At 38.5% G+C, this 24,792-nt stretch overlaps 2 protein-coding genes across 5 annotated transcripts; one reads left to right on the top strand and one right to left on the bottom strand.

Annotated features, from left to right (window-relative positions):
* The first annotated feature begins 2,402 nt into the window (after positions 1–2,402).
* On the top strand, positions 2,403–5,487 carry LOC135594723 (protein CHLOROPLAST IMPORT APPARATUS 2-like). The gene is made up of 3 exons (XM_065085195.1): positions 2,403–4,350; positions 4,669–4,738; positions 4,860–5,487. The coding sequence occupies exons 1-2, from the start codon at positions 3,346–3,348 to the stop codon at positions 4,726–4,728; spliced, it is 1,065 nt and encodes a 354-aa protein (XP_064941267.1). The 5' UTR covers positions 2,403–3,345; the 3' UTR covers positions 4,729–4,738; positions 4,860–5,487.
* A 1,324-nt stretch (positions 5,488–6,811) lies between these two features.
* Positions 6,812–24,708, bottom strand: LOC135594724 (uncharacterized). Of its 4 annotated transcripts, none has more exons than XR_010480214.1 (16): positions 24,331–24,644; positions 23,879–24,006; positions 23,728–23,799; positions 23,538–23,651; positions 15,413–15,481; positions 15,282–15,338; positions 13,099–13,152; positions 12,956–13,018; positions 12,770–12,832; positions 12,369–12,533; positions 12,088–12,243; positions 9,335–9,415; positions 9,179–9,240; positions 8,964–9,069; positions 8,099–8,201; positions 6,936–7,071 (listed from the first exon to the last, which is right to left on the bottom strand). XR_010480214.1 is itself a non-coding variant. In XM_065085197.1 (15 exons), exons 1-14 carry the CDS (start codon positions 24,497–24,499, stop codon positions 8,985–8,987), a joined length of 1,338 nt encoding a protein of 445 aa, XP_064941269.1. In that variant the 5' UTR covers positions 24,500–24,708; the 3' UTR covers positions 6,812–7,071; positions 8,943–8,984. The 4 variants fall into 4 exon arrangements, 2 of the variants coding, with proteins under 2 accessions (XP_064941269.1, XP_064941270.1); XR_010480213.1 differs by having other exon boundaries at positions 8,943–9,069; XM_065085197.1 differs by lacking the exon at positions 8,099–8,201 and having other exon boundaries at positions 6,812–7,071; positions 8,943–9,069; positions 24,331–24,708.
* Positions 24,709–24,792: the final 84 nt, after the last annotated feature.

Consider the following 24,792-nt stretch of genomic DNA (forward strand, 5'->3'; position numbering starts at 1 on the left):
GGAGAGATGATATTTCCACCGAATTTTCTTATTATATATGCATTTGCATCTTTTTATATATGTATATAATATTTTTCAATTTATATATTTCCCTTATTGTGAATTTTAAGTTAATAGTATAATTGACTGGTAAAGATTTTTTTAAATTAAAACTTGCCTTCACCATTTATCCTTTACAAAAATAAATATATAATTTATTTTTTTATTGTATTAGCTTTATTTTTTAATCTCTGCTTTAACTTTCCAATAATTCACAATTTCTTCTTTCTGTTGAGTTAAATATGTAATCTATGTTGATTACATATTTAACTCAATATAAAATTATTGAAAATCTTTAACTAATATTTCTAACAAATAATTTGGAGGATAAATTTGCCTTGGTAAGTCCCATAGTCTCACATCGGAAAAACCAGGTTTGTTATCTCATATTGGAACTATAAATAAGAGTCTGGACTTTGAAGTCAGATGCACCACAAGTAACACCACAAGAGGTACCATAAGAAAAACTTAAGTTCACACTCGGTTAAATAGTTTGAGTTTATACTTTGAGTTTTTTCCTTTTTAGTATTTTCTAGTGTTTTATAGCCTAGGAAAATCTTGCTAAGGTATTTGTAATAGTCTCACATCGGAAAAACCAGGTTTGTTATCTCATATTGGAACTATAAATAAGAGTCTGGACTTTGAAGTCAGATGCACCACAAGTAACACCACAAGAGGTACCATAAGAAAAACTTAAGTTCACACTCGGTTAAATAGTTTGAGTTTATACTTTGAGTTTTTTCCTTTTTAGTATTTTCTGGTGTTTTATAGCCTAGGAAAATCTTGCTAAGGTATTTGTAATAGTCTCTTTTATAGTAGTGATTTGCTTCTCTTTCGTTCGTGAATATAGATCAAGGTTAATTGACCGAACCATATAAATCTGATGTTCTTGTCGCTTTTATCTTTTCACTTTATTGTCTTTATTGGGGTGTCAAAATTACCCTTTGATAAATTTATTGGGGCTAGCTCTAACATAATCAAGAAATATGTTGTATCTATTTAAATCTTTAATGATATAACAAAAAACTCTGCAATTTAAAAAAAAAAATTGAAGATGTTCTATGAATACCATATGAATTTGTGAGATCTTCATGTATGATAAATATATTGATAATTACTGAATTATTTCTTCAAAATCTACAAAAGAGGAAGTATAAGGATTTCCCGACCGTATAAAACACAATAAATATGTTTATTATTATATGGGAAAATAATAGGATCAAAGATACTTTTCATAAACATTTATGATTGAAGCCATCAATCCATTGTCTCGATTGGGCGGTGGTGGATCTGCACATTGTTATCAAAGAATCAATTGGGTTGGCAACTTGTTATAAGCATATCCAAGATAAAAGCTTCACTCTGAGACACACACCACCTTAAAGCAACCATCATCACCTCTCTCTTCTCTTCTATCTTGGATCATAGGAGTCATCCTTCCAGTCGGACATGGGTGCAGGTGTTTGGCTACAATTTTGTCATGGATCAAATCAAATATTTAAAGAGCAATAAGTTATAGGTTTGACTTCACATGAGGAGGTGGAGGATAGGAAACCAATCATTTTAGTCACTAGACATCCGATTAGTTCTAGACTCGAGTCGCAAACAACTCATACGGAAAATAGAAAAAAAAAAATCTTTATATATTAATTATAGGATCAATCGAAGAATATTAATTACTCTCCATCCTTACCCAAAAAAACAATTAATATTATGAACAGAAATGTTGAATTTTAATTAGAAAATCAATTTTGTTGTAGTGTAATATCCTAAATAAGATACAAACCAGACATTTAAACAGGAAGGATAGAGAGATGCTGATAAAACTACACTGTGATGTAATGCAGACATGAGATTTGGAATGAACCAATGTAGAAATGTCATAAAGAGAAATTAATGCAGCACAGCGCAGCACAGAACTTTTTAAGTATTTTTCCCAACTTAAGATGTGAACAGAAACGTATACAACAGATGATATTGGATTAACATATGATTATGAGATTAATACAAATTTGTTAATGGATTTGATATTAGAATCATATTTTACACAAATATGATCTAACGGTGTTTCTCTCTCAATCATAACTCTTTAAGAGTCAAATTATATTAGTCTCATCCATACCAAATTAAATACTAAATTTATTCTGATATTATAAGATTTAGCATGAGATCAACATAGAATAGCTGATGTTGCTCTGTTATCTATCGAGTTTTTATTACTGCGGTGCATAACGAGGCAAAGCCAAAAACACGTGTTGTTGTGGCAAATTGTCGAACATTTCAAGTGCACATTATTTATGGAGCAATGACTGTGACGTCAAACCATTCTGTCACAGGGCATAAGAGACGGCACACTGTTGAGGTAATTCCACAGGCGTTCAATTCACCGACGACCGCAACAGAGAGACAGAGAGAGGGAGAGAGAGGCTTACAGGGGTCCAATAGAACAGGGCAGGTTGACTCATGATAGAGGGGGTTGTCGCTTCCCCTATTGCCCTCTGTGTGGAGCAACTCTGCGCGCCGTCCACCACTCTCGCAGGTCGACTCATGATAGAGGGGGTTGTCGCTTCCCCTCTTGCCCTCTTTGTGGAGCACCTCTGCGCGCCGTCCACCCCTCTCGATTCTTGCACAAACTGTCGCCGGTCCTCTGTTCTCCAGCTGCTGTTTCTGCGTCGTGATTGCCGACGTCTCTGCGCTGTCCAAATCTCCTTTTTCTTTCTTATTTTAATGCTACACTGGTGGATCCGTCACCTTCGAGCAGGTTCCTGCGTTTCTGGTAAGCATTAGCTTCCGATGTTCGGTTCGCTGAAGGAGTAGTCGTCTCGGACGTCGAGTTGCTCGGAGACATGAGGCATTTTTCACTTGTCGATCGGCTTTTGCTTCCATTTAATGGATTTTGGGACGAGCGATGGAGCAAAGTTTTAAGTTTTGAATCGAAACTAGGGATTTCGGACTGTTCCACCTCGTTCTACTCCAAGCTTAGTTAATCCTCTCCTCTGGTTGTTGGTTCTTCCTTCTTCCAAAAGATTGGATCTTGCTGCGGCAAATCTAGCCATGGCTTTTGCACGGAATCCGATCTGGACCCATTAGATTTCCTTTCTTTTCCTGCTTCTGGATTCGGGTCAACCCATCCGATTCGCCTTCCGCTGTGGGATTTAGTGTTGTTGGCACAAGTCGAAATATTGCTACTCTAAGTCTGCATGTTCTGAGAGGAGGAATTTATAGGAGACTGCCATGGAGGGTTAGGGTTTTAGCAGAGTATTGTGATTGGTTTCAATCATACCACTCACAATTGCGTCTCCTTCCATGTCGGCGTGTTTGAGCGGCGGCGGCGGCCGGACCTACGGCTTCGACCTCGACATCGTGAAGCCGTCGTCTTCGTCGTCGGGCCGCTCCTTGCACTCTTCGTCGCCTTCTTCCACCCTCTCCGAATCGAGCAATTTGCCGCTCGCGATCTCCATCAAGAAGGCGAGAACTCCCCGGAAGCGGCCCAACCAGGCCTACAACGAGGCCGCCGCGCTCCTCTCCACCATCTACCCCAGCGTCTTCTCCGCCAAGGAACTCAAAAAGCTATCCAAGAACACGAGACCTTTCGACTCCTTCCCGGAATTCTCCGAGCTTCTTCCACCTTTCCCGGTCCTCGTAGACGCGGCAGTCCTAATCCACAAGCCTCAGTCGGAGAAGCCGGCCGCCATCCGCCTCGAGCTCAAGCACAAGAATCCGGTGGAGGAGTGCACGAGCCAAATGAGCAGTGTATCCCAGAAGCCTAATTCTCCTGATCCCTTGCACGACTACTTCGATGCGGAGTCCATTCTCGATGAGGAGGTAGAAGAGGGCATCGACAGCATCATGGGCAACCTCAGCATGAACACCCCCACAGAGGACAGCAACAACGAGGTATCGAGCGACTGTAACTCCCCTGTCAATTTCCTGCTTGGGAGCCTCACAGGACACACAACGTGTGGCGGCTCCGAGCTCGAGCTGGAGCTTGGGCTCAGGAACGGGAGCATCCTGCGACGCGCGTCGAGGGACAAGGATGAAGGTGACTGGTGGAGGTTTCCGGCGGTTCCGGTGCAAGACATTTTTCCAAATCTTAAGCCTGCCGCGACAATACCGGCATTGGAGAAGAAGAAGAAGAAGATGAAGAAGAAAAAGAACACTGCAGGCACAATTTCCATCTTGTCACAGGAAGAATCGAAGGCTGGTTTGGGGCTCAAGCTGAACCATGAGGAGGTCATCAAGGCATGGTCAGACCGCAGCTCCATATTCTCCGACCATCCTGAGTCACCGGATTCATCAACAGCTGCTCCTGTAGGCATCCGATCTCCATCTTCATAAGATCTACAGAGACTGCATAATCAAAATCTCCTACTTGTAGCTCGAGGCTATGAACTAAAATTTAGGATCATTCTAACTGCAAGTATTTACATTTTCGTTACTCTGGAACTAGTACAGAGGTATATCCTATCTGAAGAGAAGGGTGAATGAGCAATGGAGCAAGAACACCTGACCGTTTCTCTATAGAATTGCGTTAATTTGTTCTTTCTTAATGTGATTTGTGATTGCTAATTTTTATCCTGGTTATTTGATGATTGCGTCCTCATTGACACAAAGGCGTGGGTTTTGCAGGTCAGGTTGGAGGACATCAATCTTTTTCCAGACACCACTGGTGCTGACGGCACAAGGTGAATGCCGACCGGTGAGGATTTCTCTCTTCCTGGTTCCTTATCTACCTGTGGTTGTTTCCGTGAATTTTATTGGATCTCATGATATAATTCTGAAAGATGTTTGGCTTTCTGCTCCAATTGGTGCCGTTGCAGGGCTAGTTTGTCAGGAGTTCCTCATCTCTTCTCCAGCAAGAATTAGAGGAGGAGAACCAGCGAAACCTTTCCATGGAGCAACCATAGTTTCCGACGAATTGGCAAAGGTGTTGGTTTGATCTTGAAGCTTTGACATGCTTCTAGGGTGTCACTAAATGAGAAGTCCAAAATGAATGTGGGGAAGAGAGTGTACCGGAATAAGATTTTGTGCAGAGGATCGATTTGTTTCTTACTTTCTCCTCATCAGAATAACTGTCTCCAACACAAAGGGATGATGGTATGTCAAATCTTTATTTTAGTAATTGCATCATCTGCAAGATATCAGAAACTTCTAATTAAATACAAGCTGGCTATGGCAGATGTGTCAGCTGCAAGCTTAGATGTTGGAACTGTTGTTCAATCTTAGTTTAAATCCAGCCTAGCATGTTCATCTTCTGTTAAAATCGACTGACTTTTAGTCGATGCGAATAGTGTAGATAGCATAAGAATCTACAAGCTGCTAACTGATTCCTCTTCCAGCTTAGCACCTCAGCTTCTGTCTCAAGTTATGCCATCTAGAAAACAAGTGGTGACAGAATAATATTGTACAGTCTTAGCTGAAATATATATATATTTTCAATTTTTGTTATGTTTTTGCTTGGGCAAATTCTTCTTCATAATATTGTACAGTCTCTATCAGAATCTACTAAGAACGCAGTGGGTTAAATCATATCCGATGTTCATTTATTAGATTGTTGTCGTGTATTAATTTTATCTGTTATGTATCATTCAACACTTCTGTACTATAGAAACAATTACTGCATAGAAAAGAAAAAGAATGTTATTTTCTTATTACTTGCATCAATCACTTGTTTGTCACATCTTTCTTGTAATTTCTATGTTAATTGTGTGATTCTCCAAAAGAGGTCCTTCTTCTCTTTGGATCTACTCTTATTTAAAGGCTTCTTTGTACTCCTTGTAATAGCTTCCGGACAAGATGTATACAACACAAGGCAAAGAACGTGTAAAGCATCCTTTAAGCATCTAAAATCTAGGAATCTTACGAGGGACGGACTTCCTTCCACCAACCAAGAAGGGTAGTATAGTCCAAAGTTGGTAGCCTGCAGTTTTCAGTGTCTTCCTTGTTGATTTTAAGGGGAGAATCTGTCACGATATTTTACTACTGCAATGAGACAATGACACACAATGGTTGAAAACAGAATCCAAAAACAAATGGTATCCTCATTTAAATATATTTAAGGTGACTAAATGAATGCAGAGAGAGAGAGAGAACTTCTAAATAGTGACTTAGCAGCTTTGTATTTTTTTTTCCCATAAAAACACTCTAATATTATTTTCTTTTTCCTGAAAAAACATAGAAAATCAAATCCAAAAAGAGAAATACACACAAGGCTGAAAGCTGAGGGTCCATTTTTGGATGGTTTACTATAGATATCTATCTAGTAAGTTTCCATTTTGGTGGAAGACTGGTGTATTAGGTATCTATGTTTTAATCCAATCACAATGAAATTATAGCAAATAATCAAATTAAACCTGTATTACACCAAGAAGTAGAAGAAGTTTTAAAGTAGGCACCAAACAGAGTTTCTTTTGGAAGCTAGAAAACACTCAGCATTTTTATTAGAATCATAAATGGTGGATTGGCTGATCAAATAATGGTAATGGATCCAAAATTCAGAGGCATGAAGAGAAGTGATGCTAAAAATTAGGGTTTCATCATATATGTCTAGAGGACATTAGATACCTTCTGTTGACACCCACATCAAAATATTTGCAGGATAAGACACTGCCTGGATGATAAGTGCTCCCCAAGGGAAAGATTGGCTTGATGCAGATTACCTGCAAGGACTACCAAATATTATTGCATCAATCGGGATTAAATCATTCATGCACTATATTTCCTCCTAAACTTCAACAAGAACATTGACAAGAGACCCATCAACAACCAATCATGACAAAGCAATCCAACATAACAACTGTAATTTTTAACAGGGAGGATGGTCACAGAGTTCAAAGAACAGGAATTTATGTTAAAGCAATAAATAACAGGTGAAACAACTCAAAACATCATGCAGACTGCCACTCTTTACTGCAGAATTCTGCAATATCTAAGTATAATTCTTTTTCCTTTTTTGGAAACCCCCAAACAAATTTGCCCTGGACATCAAAGTAGAATGTATGGTACACTGCCAATTCCGAGTTCGGCAGTCATCTGCATAGAAACAAAGTAACTGTTAACTCAGGTAGAATGGCAACTTTTTTGCAGCTTCGTGAAAATTTATTTATGATAACGAACTAAATATCATAATTCTATTTAAGAACTGCACAAATATGGGATAAGTGTCAATAGAAAAAATACACTCACGAAATATGTTATACACAAGAATCAACTCAACCTAACAAGAAACAAGGATAAAATTGCAAAAAAAAATGTCATACTAAACATCAAGTGACAAGTACACAGTAAAATGATGGATTGTCTTAGACTTCCAGATTAAATTAGGAGTTGGTTATTTCCATCACTTGTGCAGAAGAAAACAGAAAAGGAAAGTGATTACAATTGAAGAAAAATGTTGAACTGTCAAATTATTGCTTGTTTGATCAATTTTTCTTTTCAGTAAGTACCAAGCATGACTTCGAGAAGTTCAATCTATAGTTTCTACATCAGAAATAGATTGCAGAATACAATCTCTTACAGGATACCCATTTAAAAAACAGTATACCAAGAAAAAAGTTACTTACACAGAATACTCCAGTAGGCAGTAGCCACTTAAAATTACAACATTAGATTGACTTCAAGAAAGAATTCAACGTCATCTAAAATACAAACAAGGACTTGAACCATATCACACTGGGACCTATGCAAAAAACTTGTGATGCCAACCTTCCGACTAGAATTCCTACTCGAAGTGCATATCCAAAGATTTTTAAATTTCTTTTATTGATCTCATCATACTGAACATGCACATAATTCCATTTATATAACTAAATCTCTGTAATCAATGGATAATATATCCAAAAACAAACACCGAAGCTAATGAGCTTCCAAATGTTAATCTATAAATTAAACTGAATGCACCTAGTTTCTCCCCCAGACCAAATCCTAAGCTAACACCAAGCTCTGCTTCTTCAAGAAAACGGTTACACACCAGCTGCAGTTACACCAAATTCTTGACAATGCCAATTATGAAATTGTGATGGACTGGAGATTAAGCAGCAGATAAGATCAAATACATGACCTGGGATAAACAGCATAATCGACCATTACGTGCTTCAGATAGTAACAGTATATCCTACAATTTCTGTCTCAATATAAGAATCCAATCTTCTGGTGTCTCTTTCCTGATAAAATACGGTAGACTTAGACATAGAAGTCACTAGATCTCCATAGAAAAAAAATATTCTGCATTAATTGATGCTACAAAAATTGCTAGCAGTCCTGAATAAAAGCAACACACATAACTAAATTATGGATTCAATGACAACCGGTCATGGCAAAAAAAATGGTAACCAAGAGAAGTTATGCTGATGTTACAAGCTGAGAACCATAAGCATCCAATTATTGCCATAATTGCAACTTCATTAATTTGTCATCAACTTATCCTGTTTCATTTATGGTCTCTCAATTCACCTATACATGACAGTCTCGTACTGAAAGATACATCTGTTTTGCAAACCTTTAGATTCTCCTTTCATGCTTCCTGACTCCAAACCAGCCGCATTGTTCTGAAGTTAAAAGTTATGCACAAACTAACCGAGCATAAATTGTTCCAGTTTGGATTATTTGCTAAAGATTCAGCAATATGCTGCTAATTTATTTTGTAATCTGTAGGAATATGTGGAACATAACAGACCTTACTGAAATATAGACTTTTAAAATGAAAAGCCTACCTATCAACACATAAAAATTGTCATTCCATAGAGAACTAAGATCAACTGATAAGTTTGTTTATAGTTACTCCTTGAAAAATCAGTAATATAATATATATTTGATGAAAACGAAAAATAAGAAGAAATCAATAATTTACAATTACCAAGGTTAACATGGGACACAAAAGCACATGAAGAAATGAGGGAATTTACCCTGAACTTAAGAAGCACAACCTTGAAAAATATCATCATGCTCTACTTGTCAGCATGCCTATGCTTAGGCTTGCGGTGTGTGTGGTTTGAATCGCCATTTCGTGTTGACTTTATTGTCTTCTTAGAGCTAATTATCAAAAAGTAGATAAAATCAGACAAAAAAATATCCATCAAACAAGAAAAAGGATGAGATAGAAGTACTGGCTTGCATAAGGAAGCAAACGAACCCAACTGACCAGAATGTATTTAATAAGAGTCTGTATACAAGGAAAATAGGTAAAGCCAACAGAGCAGAAGCCTGCAAATCCGAATCAAGGTTATTATATTGCTAGCCAATAATATTTTGATCACAACAAATTCAAATATCTGCTAACATAAAGGTTGTGATATACCATGAACCACACCAGCTCTTTAGTTGCAATAACTTTTGTCAATTCATAACGCTTTAAATGTTCCCGGATGCCAGCTTGGACCTACAATAAGGTTCAATAAAATTATCAAATTGATTACTATGACAGTGGTGTGGAAAAGAAAGAAATATACACTGATATAAGCACTTATGCATATTTTATTAACTTTATCCAACCCAATATCAGTGATTTGGATAAGCAAAAACCTAAACTATGAAGAAGCACAGGAACACAATCATTATTGATGTGTTCCCAAACCATACACAGTGCTAAAGAGTGGTCAAAGGTACGAGCTGAAAATTTGGATTGATTACTTTTGCCTCTCGAGCTTGAACGATAGTGCTTTAGAGAATTCATTCCTGAAGACATCCCTGCCATGACTTTATCTTTTTTAGTAATAAAAAAATTGCATGGGATATTTAATATCACGACCAGGCTTGATGGGATAATTGGCCTGTCAACTTCGTTTAGCTGAAACCATTGATCAAAATACTTAAGTTAAAGTTGATTGTAGTACACCCCATCAGATGCTTATAAATCAATTTTAGTCTTGCCTACTTCCGATGTGGAATTAATCGGGATGTTATAAACTCCTCCACTTAAGGGCTTGATATCCTCTTCAAAGTCCAACATGGCACGGATTAAACCTTAGCAAGGTACATGTGAAGGGTAGCTCAGTAGTGGCTCAATGTCATGATAAGTCATCTGACTCCATCCATGAATAGCCCTTTCCTACTCAAGCCCCCTCACCATGCCCCAATACTAGGTAGTCTCTGATATCAAATGTCATGATACGACCTGATAGGATAACTGACCTGTCAACTTCATTGAATCTAAGTCATTTGCCAAAACGTTTAAGCTGAGATTGATAATAGCACTCCCATTAGACCCTTACAAGTCAATCTTAATCATGCCTACCTTCAATGTAGGATTTATCAGGGTATTACAAATATTTAATAAGTTATCTTTAAATGATTGAATTTTTCTATTGGCCTAACAAGGAAAACTGCAGGGAAAAAGTATCAAAAATGAAAATAACAAAATATCAAGCCTACAACATCTTCCACAGATTAAAGCACTCATGTGCCCCTGAAACCAACACTGAATTCTGATCAAGTGATCAGGCAGTGGGTTTGTGCTTCTTAGGCTTCAAAGTTGGACGCTGATAACAAAAATGTTATGTCTACTAAATTTTGTAATTTTGTTGCATTAGTTTTGTCATATGAGGCAAATATATTTTTGCAAAAGCCAATAAAAACTGTCCATATATGCTTGAGAGGAAAGTTGAAAGAAAAATACCATTAATTGAATTGAATGGTAAACATGCTTGTATACAAGCGAACATGACAACCAACTACAGTTGTACTTTCTTTATTAGATGCTGGAATAGAGTCTTCCCTAGAGTCATATTACTTGATTATGTCATGTCTTGGATTTTAACAAATGATTGATGTTTTTCTTTCCCTTTCTGATATTGTCAACTTAATTCCATTACTATTCTGAAGAGTAACATTTGTTATTCACACAAAGTCCCAATGGAATCTGCAGTTAGTTCTTTGTTTTAATTGTGATTTTTTAAATATAACACACGTTGTTTCCATTCATGAATATCTGTGTGCAGAATCCCTAAGTTTTAAAGTTTGAGTCAAAAGAATGACTAAACTATAGTCGAGTTCTCTTGGATGCTCAAAGGTTTTATATGCAATTTGATGATTTCCAGATCCTAATAGGAAACTGGATGATGATGCTTTGATTTTCTACAAGCACATGCCTTAAGGAATAAAAGCATAATGAAAAGACTTATGATCAACATAAGCTCCATGAAGTTATGCATTTCCTCCTTTTTTAATCTATCAATACTACAAAATAGACAGCTGTGGTGATTTAGTGGTGTCTCTATTACTGGAGATATTCTCTTTATGAAGAAAGATGGGTTTCAACGAGGATGTCTACTCAAGCTTAATATAGCAATATATGCCCAGTGACTTCTCTGATTATTTTCTTCCTCTCTTTATTTTAGCAATTCACCTTTTAGATCTACAAATCATCAAAATTATAACTTATATTGATCAAACATCTGTAAATGTCACATCTCTTGATAGGATCATTTAGTGTATAAAAAGGCTTTATCACATAATTTAAACTTAATGCTTCAACCCAGGTAATACATAATTAATATTTCACACAAAGAATACTGCCTTGTAAGAAGGAAAAAGTGATCCGGACTGCAATAAGAGATGGAACGTGATAGACAAATTCGCACTAAAAGAAACATTGAGAAAGTAGTTAAAAAAGAAAGAAAGTGATTTGAATCAATAATGTGAAAATTACATAGTGGTGATGTCAATCATCACAATCACTAGAAAAAAAAACACCACTATCAGAAAGCAAAACAAAAACTTATATGATTCCTAATTCAGATCCATTAAACAATTTTCCACCAACTGACCTTGCTTTTCACATTGCCAGATCTATAGCTATTTTAAGGAAGTTGCTTGTTTATTCAAAAAAGAGAACTGTACGATTGGTTTATTTTGCTTAGACAGCTATATTTAATTCAAAGTTACTGGGCACCAACATTGTCCATACAAAAACATGCATGTTAACTGAACTACAAATTCAGTTCTTTGTCTCTTTTTTCAGAATGTCAAGACTGTCAAATATGCTAAGTTAATAAGACTACCTTACAGATGAAACCCAAAAGTTTTAAGTGAGGAAGGGCAGTCAAAATGTACCTGACGGTGATAAGTTGTTGCTGATTTAAGAAACTTTCCATAAGCAAGAACTACCCGCTTTGTATAGGGTTTCAAATAGACTTGCATCTGCTCAACATGCGGTTTGGTGATAGTAGCAACTTGATTAATATACGGTTTGGAAAATTTCTTCATTACCTAGTATCCGACATGGAAATATTGGTGACATTAGTGACTAATCATAAAAAAAAATCGAATATATTAAGAAGAACTGCAGAAGGACCTCAATTATCCCTATTTAATAAAATTCAATCAGTAAGTACCTGGAAGTAGGGATCTGCCAGTTCCAGCACCTCGATAACATATGTGGCTATGGTACCCTTAGATGTGTGATAAACTTCTACTGTTTTAGTATATACAATTTGCACATAGGGCTCAGCATTGGTCACAAGAATCACCCATCGCTCTTTAATAGCAGGAACCCATTTCTTCAGGGAAAGAAGTTTACCAAGAAATCAATAATCCCACATCAATTATAAACTATTTTTAAAATTTATCTAAAACTCAAACATCTTTTTTTTTTTTAACATAAAGTTGAACATCAAAGTATTGAATTCATAAGACTTCCTAATTTACCTGAAAGCCAGACATTTTGATCCTAAAACATGTAGATAAAATGACTAAAATAACCCTCAATTTCTGACAATATATGTTAACTACTTACAGTTTTGGCTATTTCCAACTGGGGCTCCACCCATTTCTGTGCCTGAACTAATTTCTCAGAAGCCTGAGACAATTTTTTAGACATAAAACGCTCAGTCATGCAACATTAAACTTATAAGTAAACAAATATGTGCCACATATTCATGAAGTTAACTTAGAAACAAAACAAGAAGTCACAAATGAGCACCTTCTCAAGGATAACATCTAATGCAGGTTTTGCATGCTCCTTCCAGTAAGTTGCTGAAAGTTCCTGAAAAGTGAAACATTAAGGTTGTAGTGAAAAATCTAAATATGCATATCAGCTTCTAACTGTTCATGCATGATACATACCTGATAATGACTGATATGAGCAGCAAGCCAAGGTGGTAACCAAGCTCCGTGAGCCTGAAAGGAAACCATAATGGATGTGATTCAACTACTACATTAGACAATATGAATACAGAGCTTACAAGGATTTAGGAATTGCATGCTTGACTCGTGTCAATGACACACAAGCAGATCATGTACTTGCATGGTAGTGCACCGTCGCATGCAATGCTTGCACAAAAAAATAGAACCACCATGATATGCTACTAGGTTACATACAAATAAGTCAACAGATCAGGTTCTTGACACCAAAGCCTAAGTCAAAATTCAAATAAATAGATAAAAAAACCTGACCAACTTATTTAAATGGCACTATGGCACAACCATTGGTTGTGCACAAGTACAGTAGCAAAAACAAGCTGTTACACAACAATATTAAGCTCCATAGATTACCCAGTTGTAAACTTATTCTGAATAACTATTTGTAGATATGCAATCTCTGTAGTCATCAACCTCATGTCCAAATGTACCAATTCCATAAAGTTATGAGATCCACTTTTCTGTATTTCATTGTTTTATCTAACAAATAAAAGGTCAATGATGAGAATAATAATAAGTATTGATATAGTTGGAACCAAGGTTCGTAATTTCATATCGTACCAGAGTATAAAGTTCAGCTTGGTATGGTACGGTACGAGTATATCGAGCGGTACATTCTGACATACCGCTCGATATATATATATATATATATATATATATATATAATAAAGTTCAAAAAATTAAAAAAAAGGGGCGACGTCGCCAAGGTTTCTTCGTGGGAAGTTTCTTCTCCCTGCGAAGCCTCGGTGACATCTCCGAGATTTCTTCTCCCCATGCGGATTAGGAGAAGTTAGTGGTAACGGGGCAGAAACAACCCCAATCGACATTATCGCCCGGTAGCAGGCGTTCTGCAGGCAGACCGGTACATACCTCCCGATACGAGCGGTATCATTCGAAATTAAAAGCCCTAGTTGAAATAGGTTGTTAAGATGCTGTAACATCAGACCAGCAGCTCATGCAACAGGCGGTTTCATGAAAAGGAACCTGCCTGGACCATGCACATCTCTGTCTCAGTGGGACAAGAGTTTCTGCTAGGGAGCCTTTCCTAAGTTCAGAAAGTATTTAACAACCCTTCCTCGTCAAGAGGACTAAACAACTCAAGCTGTGTCCCTTTCAGACTTTTTACTCCCTATCACCAAGCATATTCAGACAGCCCAATCAACTTATGATTCCATTGCAAGGCAAAAGGAGGTGACGTGTTTGGAACAATAGTGTCATGGCCTCATGGGTAACATGAAGAGCATGGGAGCAGTATTACCAAAAATTTATAAAAAATAGTAGAAAAAAAAAAACATAAAAGCTGTCAGATTATAGATGGCAATCTAATATGATTAAGATTAGGGTACATTCAAGTCTCGTTGGAAACCTCATCTCTTCTGAGAACTAGAAAAGGACCAATTACAGAACTTTCAACTTTCTAATAAGTCACTAGCAAAACAACCCTCTCAAGCATAATTATGTTCACCAAAAGAAACTAGATCATGTGAAGATATCTTGTCTATCAAAAAAAGCATTGAACTTGCTACCTTCAACACCAAATATCAGAATCACAGAAAATATCACAATGTTCAAGAACTTTTTAAGAAAAAAAATATAACAGCCTTCTTCAACTTCAAGAATGAAGCACTTGCTTAATAACCTTTTAACCAAAAACTAAACAAATACATCCTAAAGGGAAAAAAAAAGTAGTATCATTAATATGCCAACCAGCCTAGACAGATATCAAGCAACTACAATCCCTACCCAAGCAAACGAACTCTAGTCTGTACAAACGTAAATTTATGGTCCAGGGAAGAGCAATGCCTGTAAAAATTAGTGATTGATTTGTATGTTTTGTTTCTCTGTATGACAGACACTTCAAAAACATTTGATGTAGGAAATGGGAACAAGATATGAACGACAAATGGTTCTGTAAAATTATCAGGTTGACACTTGTTGCTCAGCTTATTACTTGTGTAGTTTGGAGGATCCAGGAATATCATATGGATAAAAATATGTTGAAAAAACTGGCATAAAAGATTTCCTCTAAATCTAAGTTAAGAAGTAAAAGCTATAAGAGAATCGAAGGGTCTAAATAAACTACTTCAACTATTTACTAAGATTCTTACCTGTGACAACTCCTTTGACTTCGCAGTTGCTTCTAGCTGTGCCCTCATAAGCTCTTCCTAGAGGGTCCAACAAAATTTTAAGTGTCAGCATGTAAAACTTTTATGTGATGATAATGGTTGGTAACACATACCTCTGCCACTTTAAGAGCACGTTCAGTTTTCTGAATTCTATGCCTTTGCTCATCATTTGTTTTTTCAAGCTTCAAAGAATAAAGGAAAAAATTACAAAATTGACCATAATAATTTGTGGTAAACAAGATACCATGTGTCTCCAGGTCAAAATTTTCAGTATGTATAGAGGATATCAGAGTAACATTTTTTGTTTTAAAAATATGGAAACACAAAAACATGAAGCACACTCTATGTGGCTGCTTTATGTCAATCTTCTGAAAGCTAATAATAAGTTGATGCATTTAAATAATAGCAACAAACAATTCTGTATCAAAGGAACCCCATCATAGATAGTAGTCACAGTATATGATACACAATCTAACAATTGACAATAAAATTACTTGGTTCAAAAATAATGATATCAATAGGAAGTTCAGAGAACTTGAAATTATTTTAACACAACAGGAGGTAAGGAAAGGGTAAAAATTTTATGTTTACACTTTAAAATGTACATAACTTTGTAGGAAATACATATGAGGCATCAAAACCACATTCCACCAGATATCCAATAGGATCCCAAAAAAATAAGGGGGGTCAACAATGTATTCTACACTTAGAAACTAGCAGTCACATATTATGTCATTTACTGAGACGTATAATCAGGATGGTCAGATATAATTCTACGGCCTCAGAACCTGATGAAGAAAATGGCCATCTTCTGATCTCACTATCATCCTACATAAAGTAGTTAATGGAAACTAAAATACAAGTGTTTCACTCAGATGATGTAACCTATATGCAAACTGAAATACAAATATCTTACTCCCTAAAAGCCCAACATAAAAGTAAGTGGATCCATCAAAAAACAAAGCCAATATGATAAAATGAAGACCAAATTCCTTCACCCTAGACATAAATCTGTTAATCTGACCTTACTTTGACTTAGAGATGGATTCTGAAGGTAATGACTGAACCTTCCTAGTACATCCACAAATTATCAACCTATCAACATGTCTTCTCCACAGCTATTGGTCCCCTATGTTAACTTAGCTAGAAAATTTATCCTTTTATAAACAGACCATTGTCCTAAACATATCGGTCTAAAAGAGTTGCAGATTATATTTCACAAATCTGAATCTTGACAAGATTGTAGAGACAATTACTTTTAGAAATCCAATGATAGAAACTCATATTTGCTATCTTGTCCAAAACTCCCTAGAACTCGAGCATTCTTGCCCCTCTTAACGGTGGATGAATTAAATAAATAAGCATAAGGGTCAACTATCAAGTATCAACACAATTAATTGTCTCAAATAATAGATTTTGTTTTAAAAAGCAATACACAAAATAACATATGACCCAACACATGATTAGTTGTCGTCTAATTAACAAGGTCCTTACTCTACACACCATATGAAATTGTAATTGTCATATTCAAATAAAAAGACAGCTCATGATAAATGTAATCATTGATGTGGTTTTACTTGGTATAACTTAGTGGTGATGCAAATTTTGAATAGAACTTTCAATGCAGGCCTGTTGCTGAGATTCACAAAGGGGGCCACAGCCTCACTAACAGTAGCAGGATTGTTTCAGGTGTTTTAGCAAGCTTAAGTTATCTTGTCAGGCCTTCTCTAGCTTAGGAATTATAAGGGATTAAACTCGTCCCATGACTTCAAGTTGGAGGACTAGTTTGGTCCTTTAACCTAAAACGATGGCCCATTAGGTTTTGGGGCCAGTATTTCAGAACCTTATTCTTTTGGTCTTTAGGATTTGAAGGGAGGCAAATTACTAGGGTGCGGATTGTCCCGGACAAATCGGCACACAAGGTGTTTGATGTAATATTTGTATATGTCCATGTCTTTCGGTTTTGTTCATGCTTTGCACAGCATGTAGAAGGCTTGTAGTAGACTTGACAAGCCCATTTTGGTTGGCTTTTGTGATGATTTTAGTCTTGTAAATACAAGTTATATGCAATCATCGCACAGAGGCAAAACTACCCAAAACAAACCATCCAGATAGTCATTTTGCGGGTTTTCTAGCTCCGCAGAGTTGTAAGGAGTGTCAACCAAAATAACACCTAGGAGCAACCCAGGTGGCACATGGCTGGATAGGCCTTTACGGTCGTGCCTAGAACTGGTTCACTGCCTTGCTCCGTAGTAATGTTATGTGGGCACTTATGAGGACTTTTGGCCACGATGAACCACCTTAGACCCTTTGTCATGCGACCATTCAGAACTTGTGAAATCTATGTTTATAATTTGCATTGCCTATCATGTATTTTTTGAAATGTCTACTTTTGAGATCCCAAGTCAAACAGTTACTCTAATCCGTCTTCTCTTTTGTAGGTCCTTAAGGGACCATAAAAAATGTTTCAGGGAGTGACCCTTTGCGGAGGAACACACAAGGGTGCCGCACGACTTAAGCAAAACCAGCTAAGTCTATAACAGATGATATCAGAGTAGGACAAACACACTTAGAAACACTTAGCTTGCAAATGTGGGGGACCTAGCGGCGCTACGTGGAGGGCACCCAACACGTACGACCGTTTAAGGGAAACGGGCAAAGAGACGTAAGGAAAGGAGTCGCTTAGAAGAGCAAGCATCCAAGATTGGCATTTAGAGGAATGACCAACCCTTCACACGAGAGGCACCACAAGGACAAGCGAGCTGAGAAGAACGTGTAGCGCACAAAAGTTGGGATAACTGAGTTCGAGCTATGACTCGGCTAACAAACTTGACAGTGCTCAAAGCAATGGGGCGTTGGCAAAGGATAAGACTGTGCAAGGAGGGAGGAGTTGCTCGACGACTGAAAGAGTTATGCAAAACTCACAAAGGTGAGGGGAATTGCTACATCGAAGAATTCGGTACTCATGCAAGGGCTTGTATGTGGATGATGGACCGTCTGTGGCCATTCCAATATGACCGAAACTCATCACCATTAAACATTTAAACATTTTCTTCAGCATGGGAAGGATACGTTCACAATAGACTGAAGTGTGCAGTAAGTTTACCATATTGCTAGGCCTTAAGGGGCACAACAGGGTTGTATTGGTGAAGAGCCACAATCTAGCAAGTGCGTTCGTGATGGCGGAACAATGCACAGTTTGTTTAGCAAAGCAGAGTAATACAAGAGAATGGTGATCTCCGAAACTTCCAGAGGAAAAGATGTGAAGAGAAAGGTTGCTCTAACGAAACAGATATCCAGGAGGGATAAGTCTCCTTCTCCAAAGGGAGAATTATGTGCAACGGACTGCACATATTGAGGAGGGGTACATCAAAATAACAACTCCATAAAGCTCAATGGACCGAGCGAACGACGAGGAGTCATCATATGATCTAGCATGACGGGGTCCGTTGGCGGACACATTGTAAGATAAAGTGGGGGAGCGACCCTAGGCAACACCAAGTGAAGACACACTTAAAGTCAATGTGGAGATTGAACTCAACGAATAGCTAACCCATGGTATGGTGGGCACAAGAGCTACCATCAACTCAAAGCAAATCGAAGAGCGAAGCAATTTAGATGGAACTTGGTGAAGTGCTCAAGCCGTATGAAGGGAGTCGACATATAAGACGAAAATTAGAGCAAAGGCGCGAAGCTTTTCTTGGATAGAGGTTAAGGATATAAACTCTTGCAAAGGCAAGAGTGAGATCATGTCGTTCCATAAGTGCTTCGTTCTGATGGAACAGACTCATCTTGCATTGTGCCAAAGTCGAAGAGAGCTTCGAGGCACATGTACCTTATCTCAGAGAAGCAATTGATAGAGGGACTAAGGTGACTCAACTTACGAAGGCAAAGTTGGGATCATATGGGCTTGACATGAGGCAAGAGGACACAGAGGCGATTACTCTTGAAGAATATGCCGCTAGTAGCAAGAATATGTCGTTGTGCCACCATTCGACTAGACACAAAAAAAGCTAAGCACAACGAAGATTGTGCTAGGGCAAGGGCCCAGGATCTAAACAATGACACATCAATTTCAACAAGGTTGATGAACTTTGAAAGCTGCTAAGCGATGGACTGTCCTAAAGCTGTGCTTCGTCCGTGTCTGGCCCGAGAAAGGGTGGACGAAGGTCAATTGCCAAATGAACGAATACAATCGGAGGTGTGACAAGGTCTTGCAATGTGCTGGCAAAGGCCATACAATGAGAGATCACAATCCAAGTTCATCCCACAAAGTTCAAAATGTAATGAAGATGTTATTAGGAGCCAGCATAATGTAATGGATTGTGGTGGAACGGTTCGAGGCAATGCAACACACACGGGAGAAGTCTTGTGGGGGTCTTAATCATACAGAGGCATGATCGAGAGCTATTGAGAGCCTCACTTCGGTGAATAACACGACGACAATAAGGGTTACGGATTTAAGGAATGAACATCATGGTACTACCAAAGCGGATCTTTCGTACGCGTATCGAATTTTGCATTGGATAAAAGTCTTGATCATCTGTATGGGGGTTGTGTACCACCGAGGGGAATTTCGTGTGTAAGTACCAATAAGTCTCATAGACGGGACTTGATCATACAGAGGTATAATTGGAGCGACTGGAGAGTTAGATTGCTCCATAGCTCATATTCACACGAGGGAGCCTGGCAAGTTAGATGACAAGGCCAAATGAGCGAGCGTTGCTACCACAGACACAAAGGAAAATAGAATCGATACGAGCCCTACAACATGATGGCAGAGGTCATGCATAAGAGTTGCAGTCTGTCTTTCTATCGACCAATGGAAATTGGTTAGTGAACATAAAGGTATTGAAGCAGGTGATCACAAGGGACGAGGAAGCGACTACGAGTCCAAAGAGCCTTAGCTACCCAAAACCAAGCGACAGTTAAGATAGAGGTGGACTTGGAGGAGTGTCACAGTGTCGTAGAGACGAATCTACTTATCACGAAGAAAATGATACAAATGTGAGGCAACAGATAGTAGGGTCATAAGCATGGCAATGTCATGGTACCGCAAAAGCGGGACTTCTGCGAAGTCATCCATCCCTTATTCTCATAAAGGGAGAGAATATGATCGTGCAACGGGGCAGAGGAGTTGGAGAATGCAGAGACAAACTCCATAAACCAAGATAAGGCCGAAAGATAGAGGTCAGGAAACTTCGTAAGGCCAATGTCAACGGGCTTTTCATTAAAATAACCGAAAGTGGGGGACTTCGGGTCGATATAGAAGTGGTCGACCAAGGAACGGAATAGGCGATAAGCAATGTTGTACCCTTTCTACTCGAGATAGGCGGTAGTAATGATGGAGAAGACGATACAATCCTAGAGGCGACCAAAACTATCAAAGACTTACGTTAAGTCGGGGTAAAAAAATTGCACTTATCGGGCAAAACCTCTTGCATTCCAAAAGTTCAATGGCAATGAGGAGGCGAATTACAGTAGCTCACTCAACACAAAGAGTGCAAACACTTCAAGTGCTTCAGAATTATGAGCAAAGAGTAGACGAAGGCTAGTAATCAGCATGATGCATGAAGTACAACCCTCGATGAGGCAAGCGAAGTCAAGTAACCTTTGTCTTCTCAACTCTTAAGAGAATAGTTAAAACTGAGTAACCCAATTCTCTTATTTATCTAGCAGATGAGTTCTGCACATGTTTAAAGACCCTTCGAAAAAACTTAGTGGAAGACTTATCAAATCATCAACAATGGTGATCGATTCGACCGAGAGTAGAATGTTCACTTCATTTCTTAACAGAATGTCAATCGAAAGCGGAAATGATGTGAACCTACTTAGTTGCAACAACTAAGTAAAAGAGAAATCGTTAGGCAAATTTTGTATAAGAAAGACCTAAAAAACTTCAAAGTCTGCGAAGCAATGCTCATTAAAGCCCCAACAGACATCCAACCAATTCAAGCGACGCAGGACATTTAAGAGATAAGCGCACAACAAGAAAAGTCTTTTCCTTTATCCAAGGGATCCGTAGGAACTAGCAAAGATCGACACAACTCAATCGACCCCACACTGGAGTTAGAGTCACTAGAGAGTTGAAGCAGCATTGGCAAATCAAAGTTCGACTATTTAACAACAGTGGCTGAGAGCAACTAAGAGCCAAGAGGCACATTGCAACTAGAGCAAAAGATTGATGATTCAACAAAGGTGGAGCATCCGCAAAGGCTTCAACGAAGACGTCGAAGGAATAGATGGGGGAGAATGTTACGAACAAATCTATACACAGGGTGTTTGATGTAATGTTTGTGTATGTCTGTATCTTCCAATTTTGTTTATGCTTTGCATAACATGTAGAGGGTTTGGAGTAGACTTGACAGACCCATTTTGGTTAGCTTTTATAAACACAGGTTGTGTGTAATCATCATGTAAAGGCAAAACTGCCTAGAAATAGACCATCTAGACCACCATTTTGGGGGTTTTCTAGCTCCGCGGAGTGATGCGAAGTGTCAACCAACATAGCACCCAAGAACTACTCAGGTGGCACATGATTAGATGGGCCTTTAGGATAGTGTCTAAGGTTGCCCAGAAATAAACCATCCAAGCTGCCATTTTAGGGGTTTTCTAGCTTCATAGAGCGGTGTAGAGTATCAGCTATCACAACACCCAGGAGCTACCCGGGTGGCACATGGTTGGATGGACCTTTAGGGTAGTGTCTAAGGCAGGTTCGCTGTGTTATTCCACAGCAGTGTCATGTGGGCACTTGTGGAGACTTATGGCCGCGGTAGACGACTTTGAACCCTTTGTTGCACGACCGTTCAAAGCTTGTGAAGTCTATGTTTGTAATTTGCATTGTCTATCAAGTGCTTTCTCTAACCCGTCTTCTCTTTTGCAAGTCCTTAAGGGATCATAAGACGTTTCGATGAGGATGACCGTTTGTGGGCGGACACACAAGGGTACCACACGATTTAGGGAAAACCAACTAGGTTCGTGACAAGATAGCGAAAGGGATATGATAGAAGGAAAGCAATAGAGGCATTTCCATCGGATAGGAGATCGGGATGAAAGATGAAAAAAGGAGCATCTATTTGAAAAAAAGATATTTCCATTTTTCTCTTTCTCATTCTACTGATTATTATTGTTGCTATTGGCCATGCTGCCTAGTAGAGCATGGCAAAGAAAATTATAGGGAGTGGTTGGCACCTCCTAGCCATTGGAACTTAATTACTTAAACTATTCCCTTCAAATTATCAAATATTTCCCAAGTATATGCTAGTATTTACCAGTCTAAAAACCAACCAGGATTCTCACGGGATGATTTCATCCGGTTCGATCTGGTGTGGGATGTACCGTATAGTAAACTCACCTAATGAGGCTAGCCAGGTGGTTAATAGCATCATATAATTCGATAACAGGCTGATACCCATACTTTTTTATCTTCAACAACTGTATTAATAATATTGCTTTTTTTATTCCCTCGGCCACATTCTCTCTCTTCAAGTCCCTTTGTCACTCTCTTCAACTCCCTCTGTCACTATCACCTCCTCCTCCTCGTCCCAACCATGTCACCGTTGTTGTCGCCACCTTCACCCTACTGCATTGCTACCTACTCCTCAACCTCGTGTCCTTATCTCCTCCTACTAATACACCTCGGCTTGCATGTTCACCTCCTCCTACGACTCCTGCTCTTCTACTTCTCCTCCTCCCCTCTCTCTCTCTCTCTCTCTCTCTCGCCCAAACAGTGTCGGTGCATAGGTCTATACTAGAACCACATCAGTCCAGCTACCTTCTAGTATCCACAAAGAACCAAGATTTAAACCTTGATTCCTATTCTAATAAATGTACAAATATAAATATCAACCATCTTGGAAACATAGAATAGAGCATATTCAACTAGATGAAGAAATTGCCCCTAGTCGTCTCACCAAGTGCAAATAGTGCATTATCAAAACCCTTAATGTTAACAACTCTCATTGTAAGAAATAACTAAATTTTACTGTAAAATCTGGTAGTTAGACATGAAAGAAATGAAAACAAAATCTTGCAACTTGACAATGGTTGATATGGACAAGCAAAAGAACCCAGTACACAAGGCTCCATTAATGTGGGGGCTAGAAAGGGTCAATGCAACCAGCTTTACCCCTACACATAGAGATGTTGTCTTCATGACACAAAACCCAATATTATAAGCATAAGACAACACTGAACATATATTAAACCAACAGATTCTATACAGCGATCCAGACTTACATTTTCCAATTTCAAATTAAGTTCTTGCACTTTCTTTTCAGCTTCACTAGCCCGAGCATCCAAAGCATGCCTTCTCCTATTCTGTAACTCAATCTCATTTTTTAGTTTCTCTACCTGCAAAAGGATGTATTTTACAATCATACAAATCCTTCCAAACATTATACAGACAGAAGAATTTGTAGTGTCAGACCAGCTTCCCAAGTTCACCAGCTTCAAGATTGGCCCTTTTAAGAAGCTCCTCAGCATCTACAGCTCCTTTCCTCTAGACAAACAATAGTAATTGGAAACCTTAAGATCGGCACAATCAGAATAACTGAAATGCAGTGTGAGTATCGGCTAACCTGGACTGATTCTATCTCGCTCTGCAATGATAAAATGCTGACTGACTTCTCTTCGATGATCTTTTCCAAATGCGCAATGTTCTCATCTTTGCTCTTCAATTCACGTGTTTTATCCAAAATACTAGATTCTACAGTGGAAACAAGCAGGAAATATTATCAGATGCTATAATAAACTCTACGGCATTCTGAATCATGTTTTCCAAAATTGCATTTTGAACAAAGTTTAAAAAATACAAATATATGAAAGAAAAAAAGACATGGCATTGATAGTAAATAAATTCTTCATGATCGATAAAAAAAACACGGCAGGAGGGAATTAAAGGTAAATTTTGACCTCCAATCAGCAAAAGAATGGAAGCAAAACATCCGTTTATATTTTCCAAAACCTAGAAATCTACGGATCAAATCAAAACCTAGCTTAAGGCCGAGATCAAATTGGAATTCACGCTGACCTAGGGCGGAGATCTTGGACCTAAGCTGCTCCAATTCCAACTTGAGCACCGAATCTGAGACATCTGGTTCGACGACGACCGCCTCCTCTTCGGCCCCCGCGTCCGCCCAAACCCCGACAAACACGAGGGAGATCGCGATCGAAGCTATCAGTAGCTTCGAGGCCTCCATCACCAAAGAACTTCCCCTCAATAGAGCACAAAGGAACCCCTTCTCTCTTTCCGCTACTGTAACTACTCCCACGCCCTATGGAAGAGGAAATCCCAACGAGGAAGAGAGCGAGCGAGCGAGCGAGAGAGAGAGAGAGGAGGGGAAGGTATCGGCACTCGGATTTTAACGGAAGCGATTTGGTCGACTACCCGCGCTTCCGAACCCGTCTTCCGAGTAGGTGAGCGGGGTAGGTGACCCGACTGGCGAACAATGTATGGAGGCTCTCTGGGACCCACCATATCCCCTCTCTACCC

This window comes from Musa acuminata, chromosome BXJ1-10 (assembly GCF_036884655.1).
Source record: "Musa acuminata AAA Group cultivar baxijiao chromosome BXJ1-10, Cavendish_Baxijiao_AAA, whole genome shotgun sequence".
Taxonomy (NCBI): domain Eukaryota; kingdom Viridiplantae; phylum Streptophyta; class Magnoliopsida; order Zingiberales; family Musaceae; genus Musa; species Musa acuminata.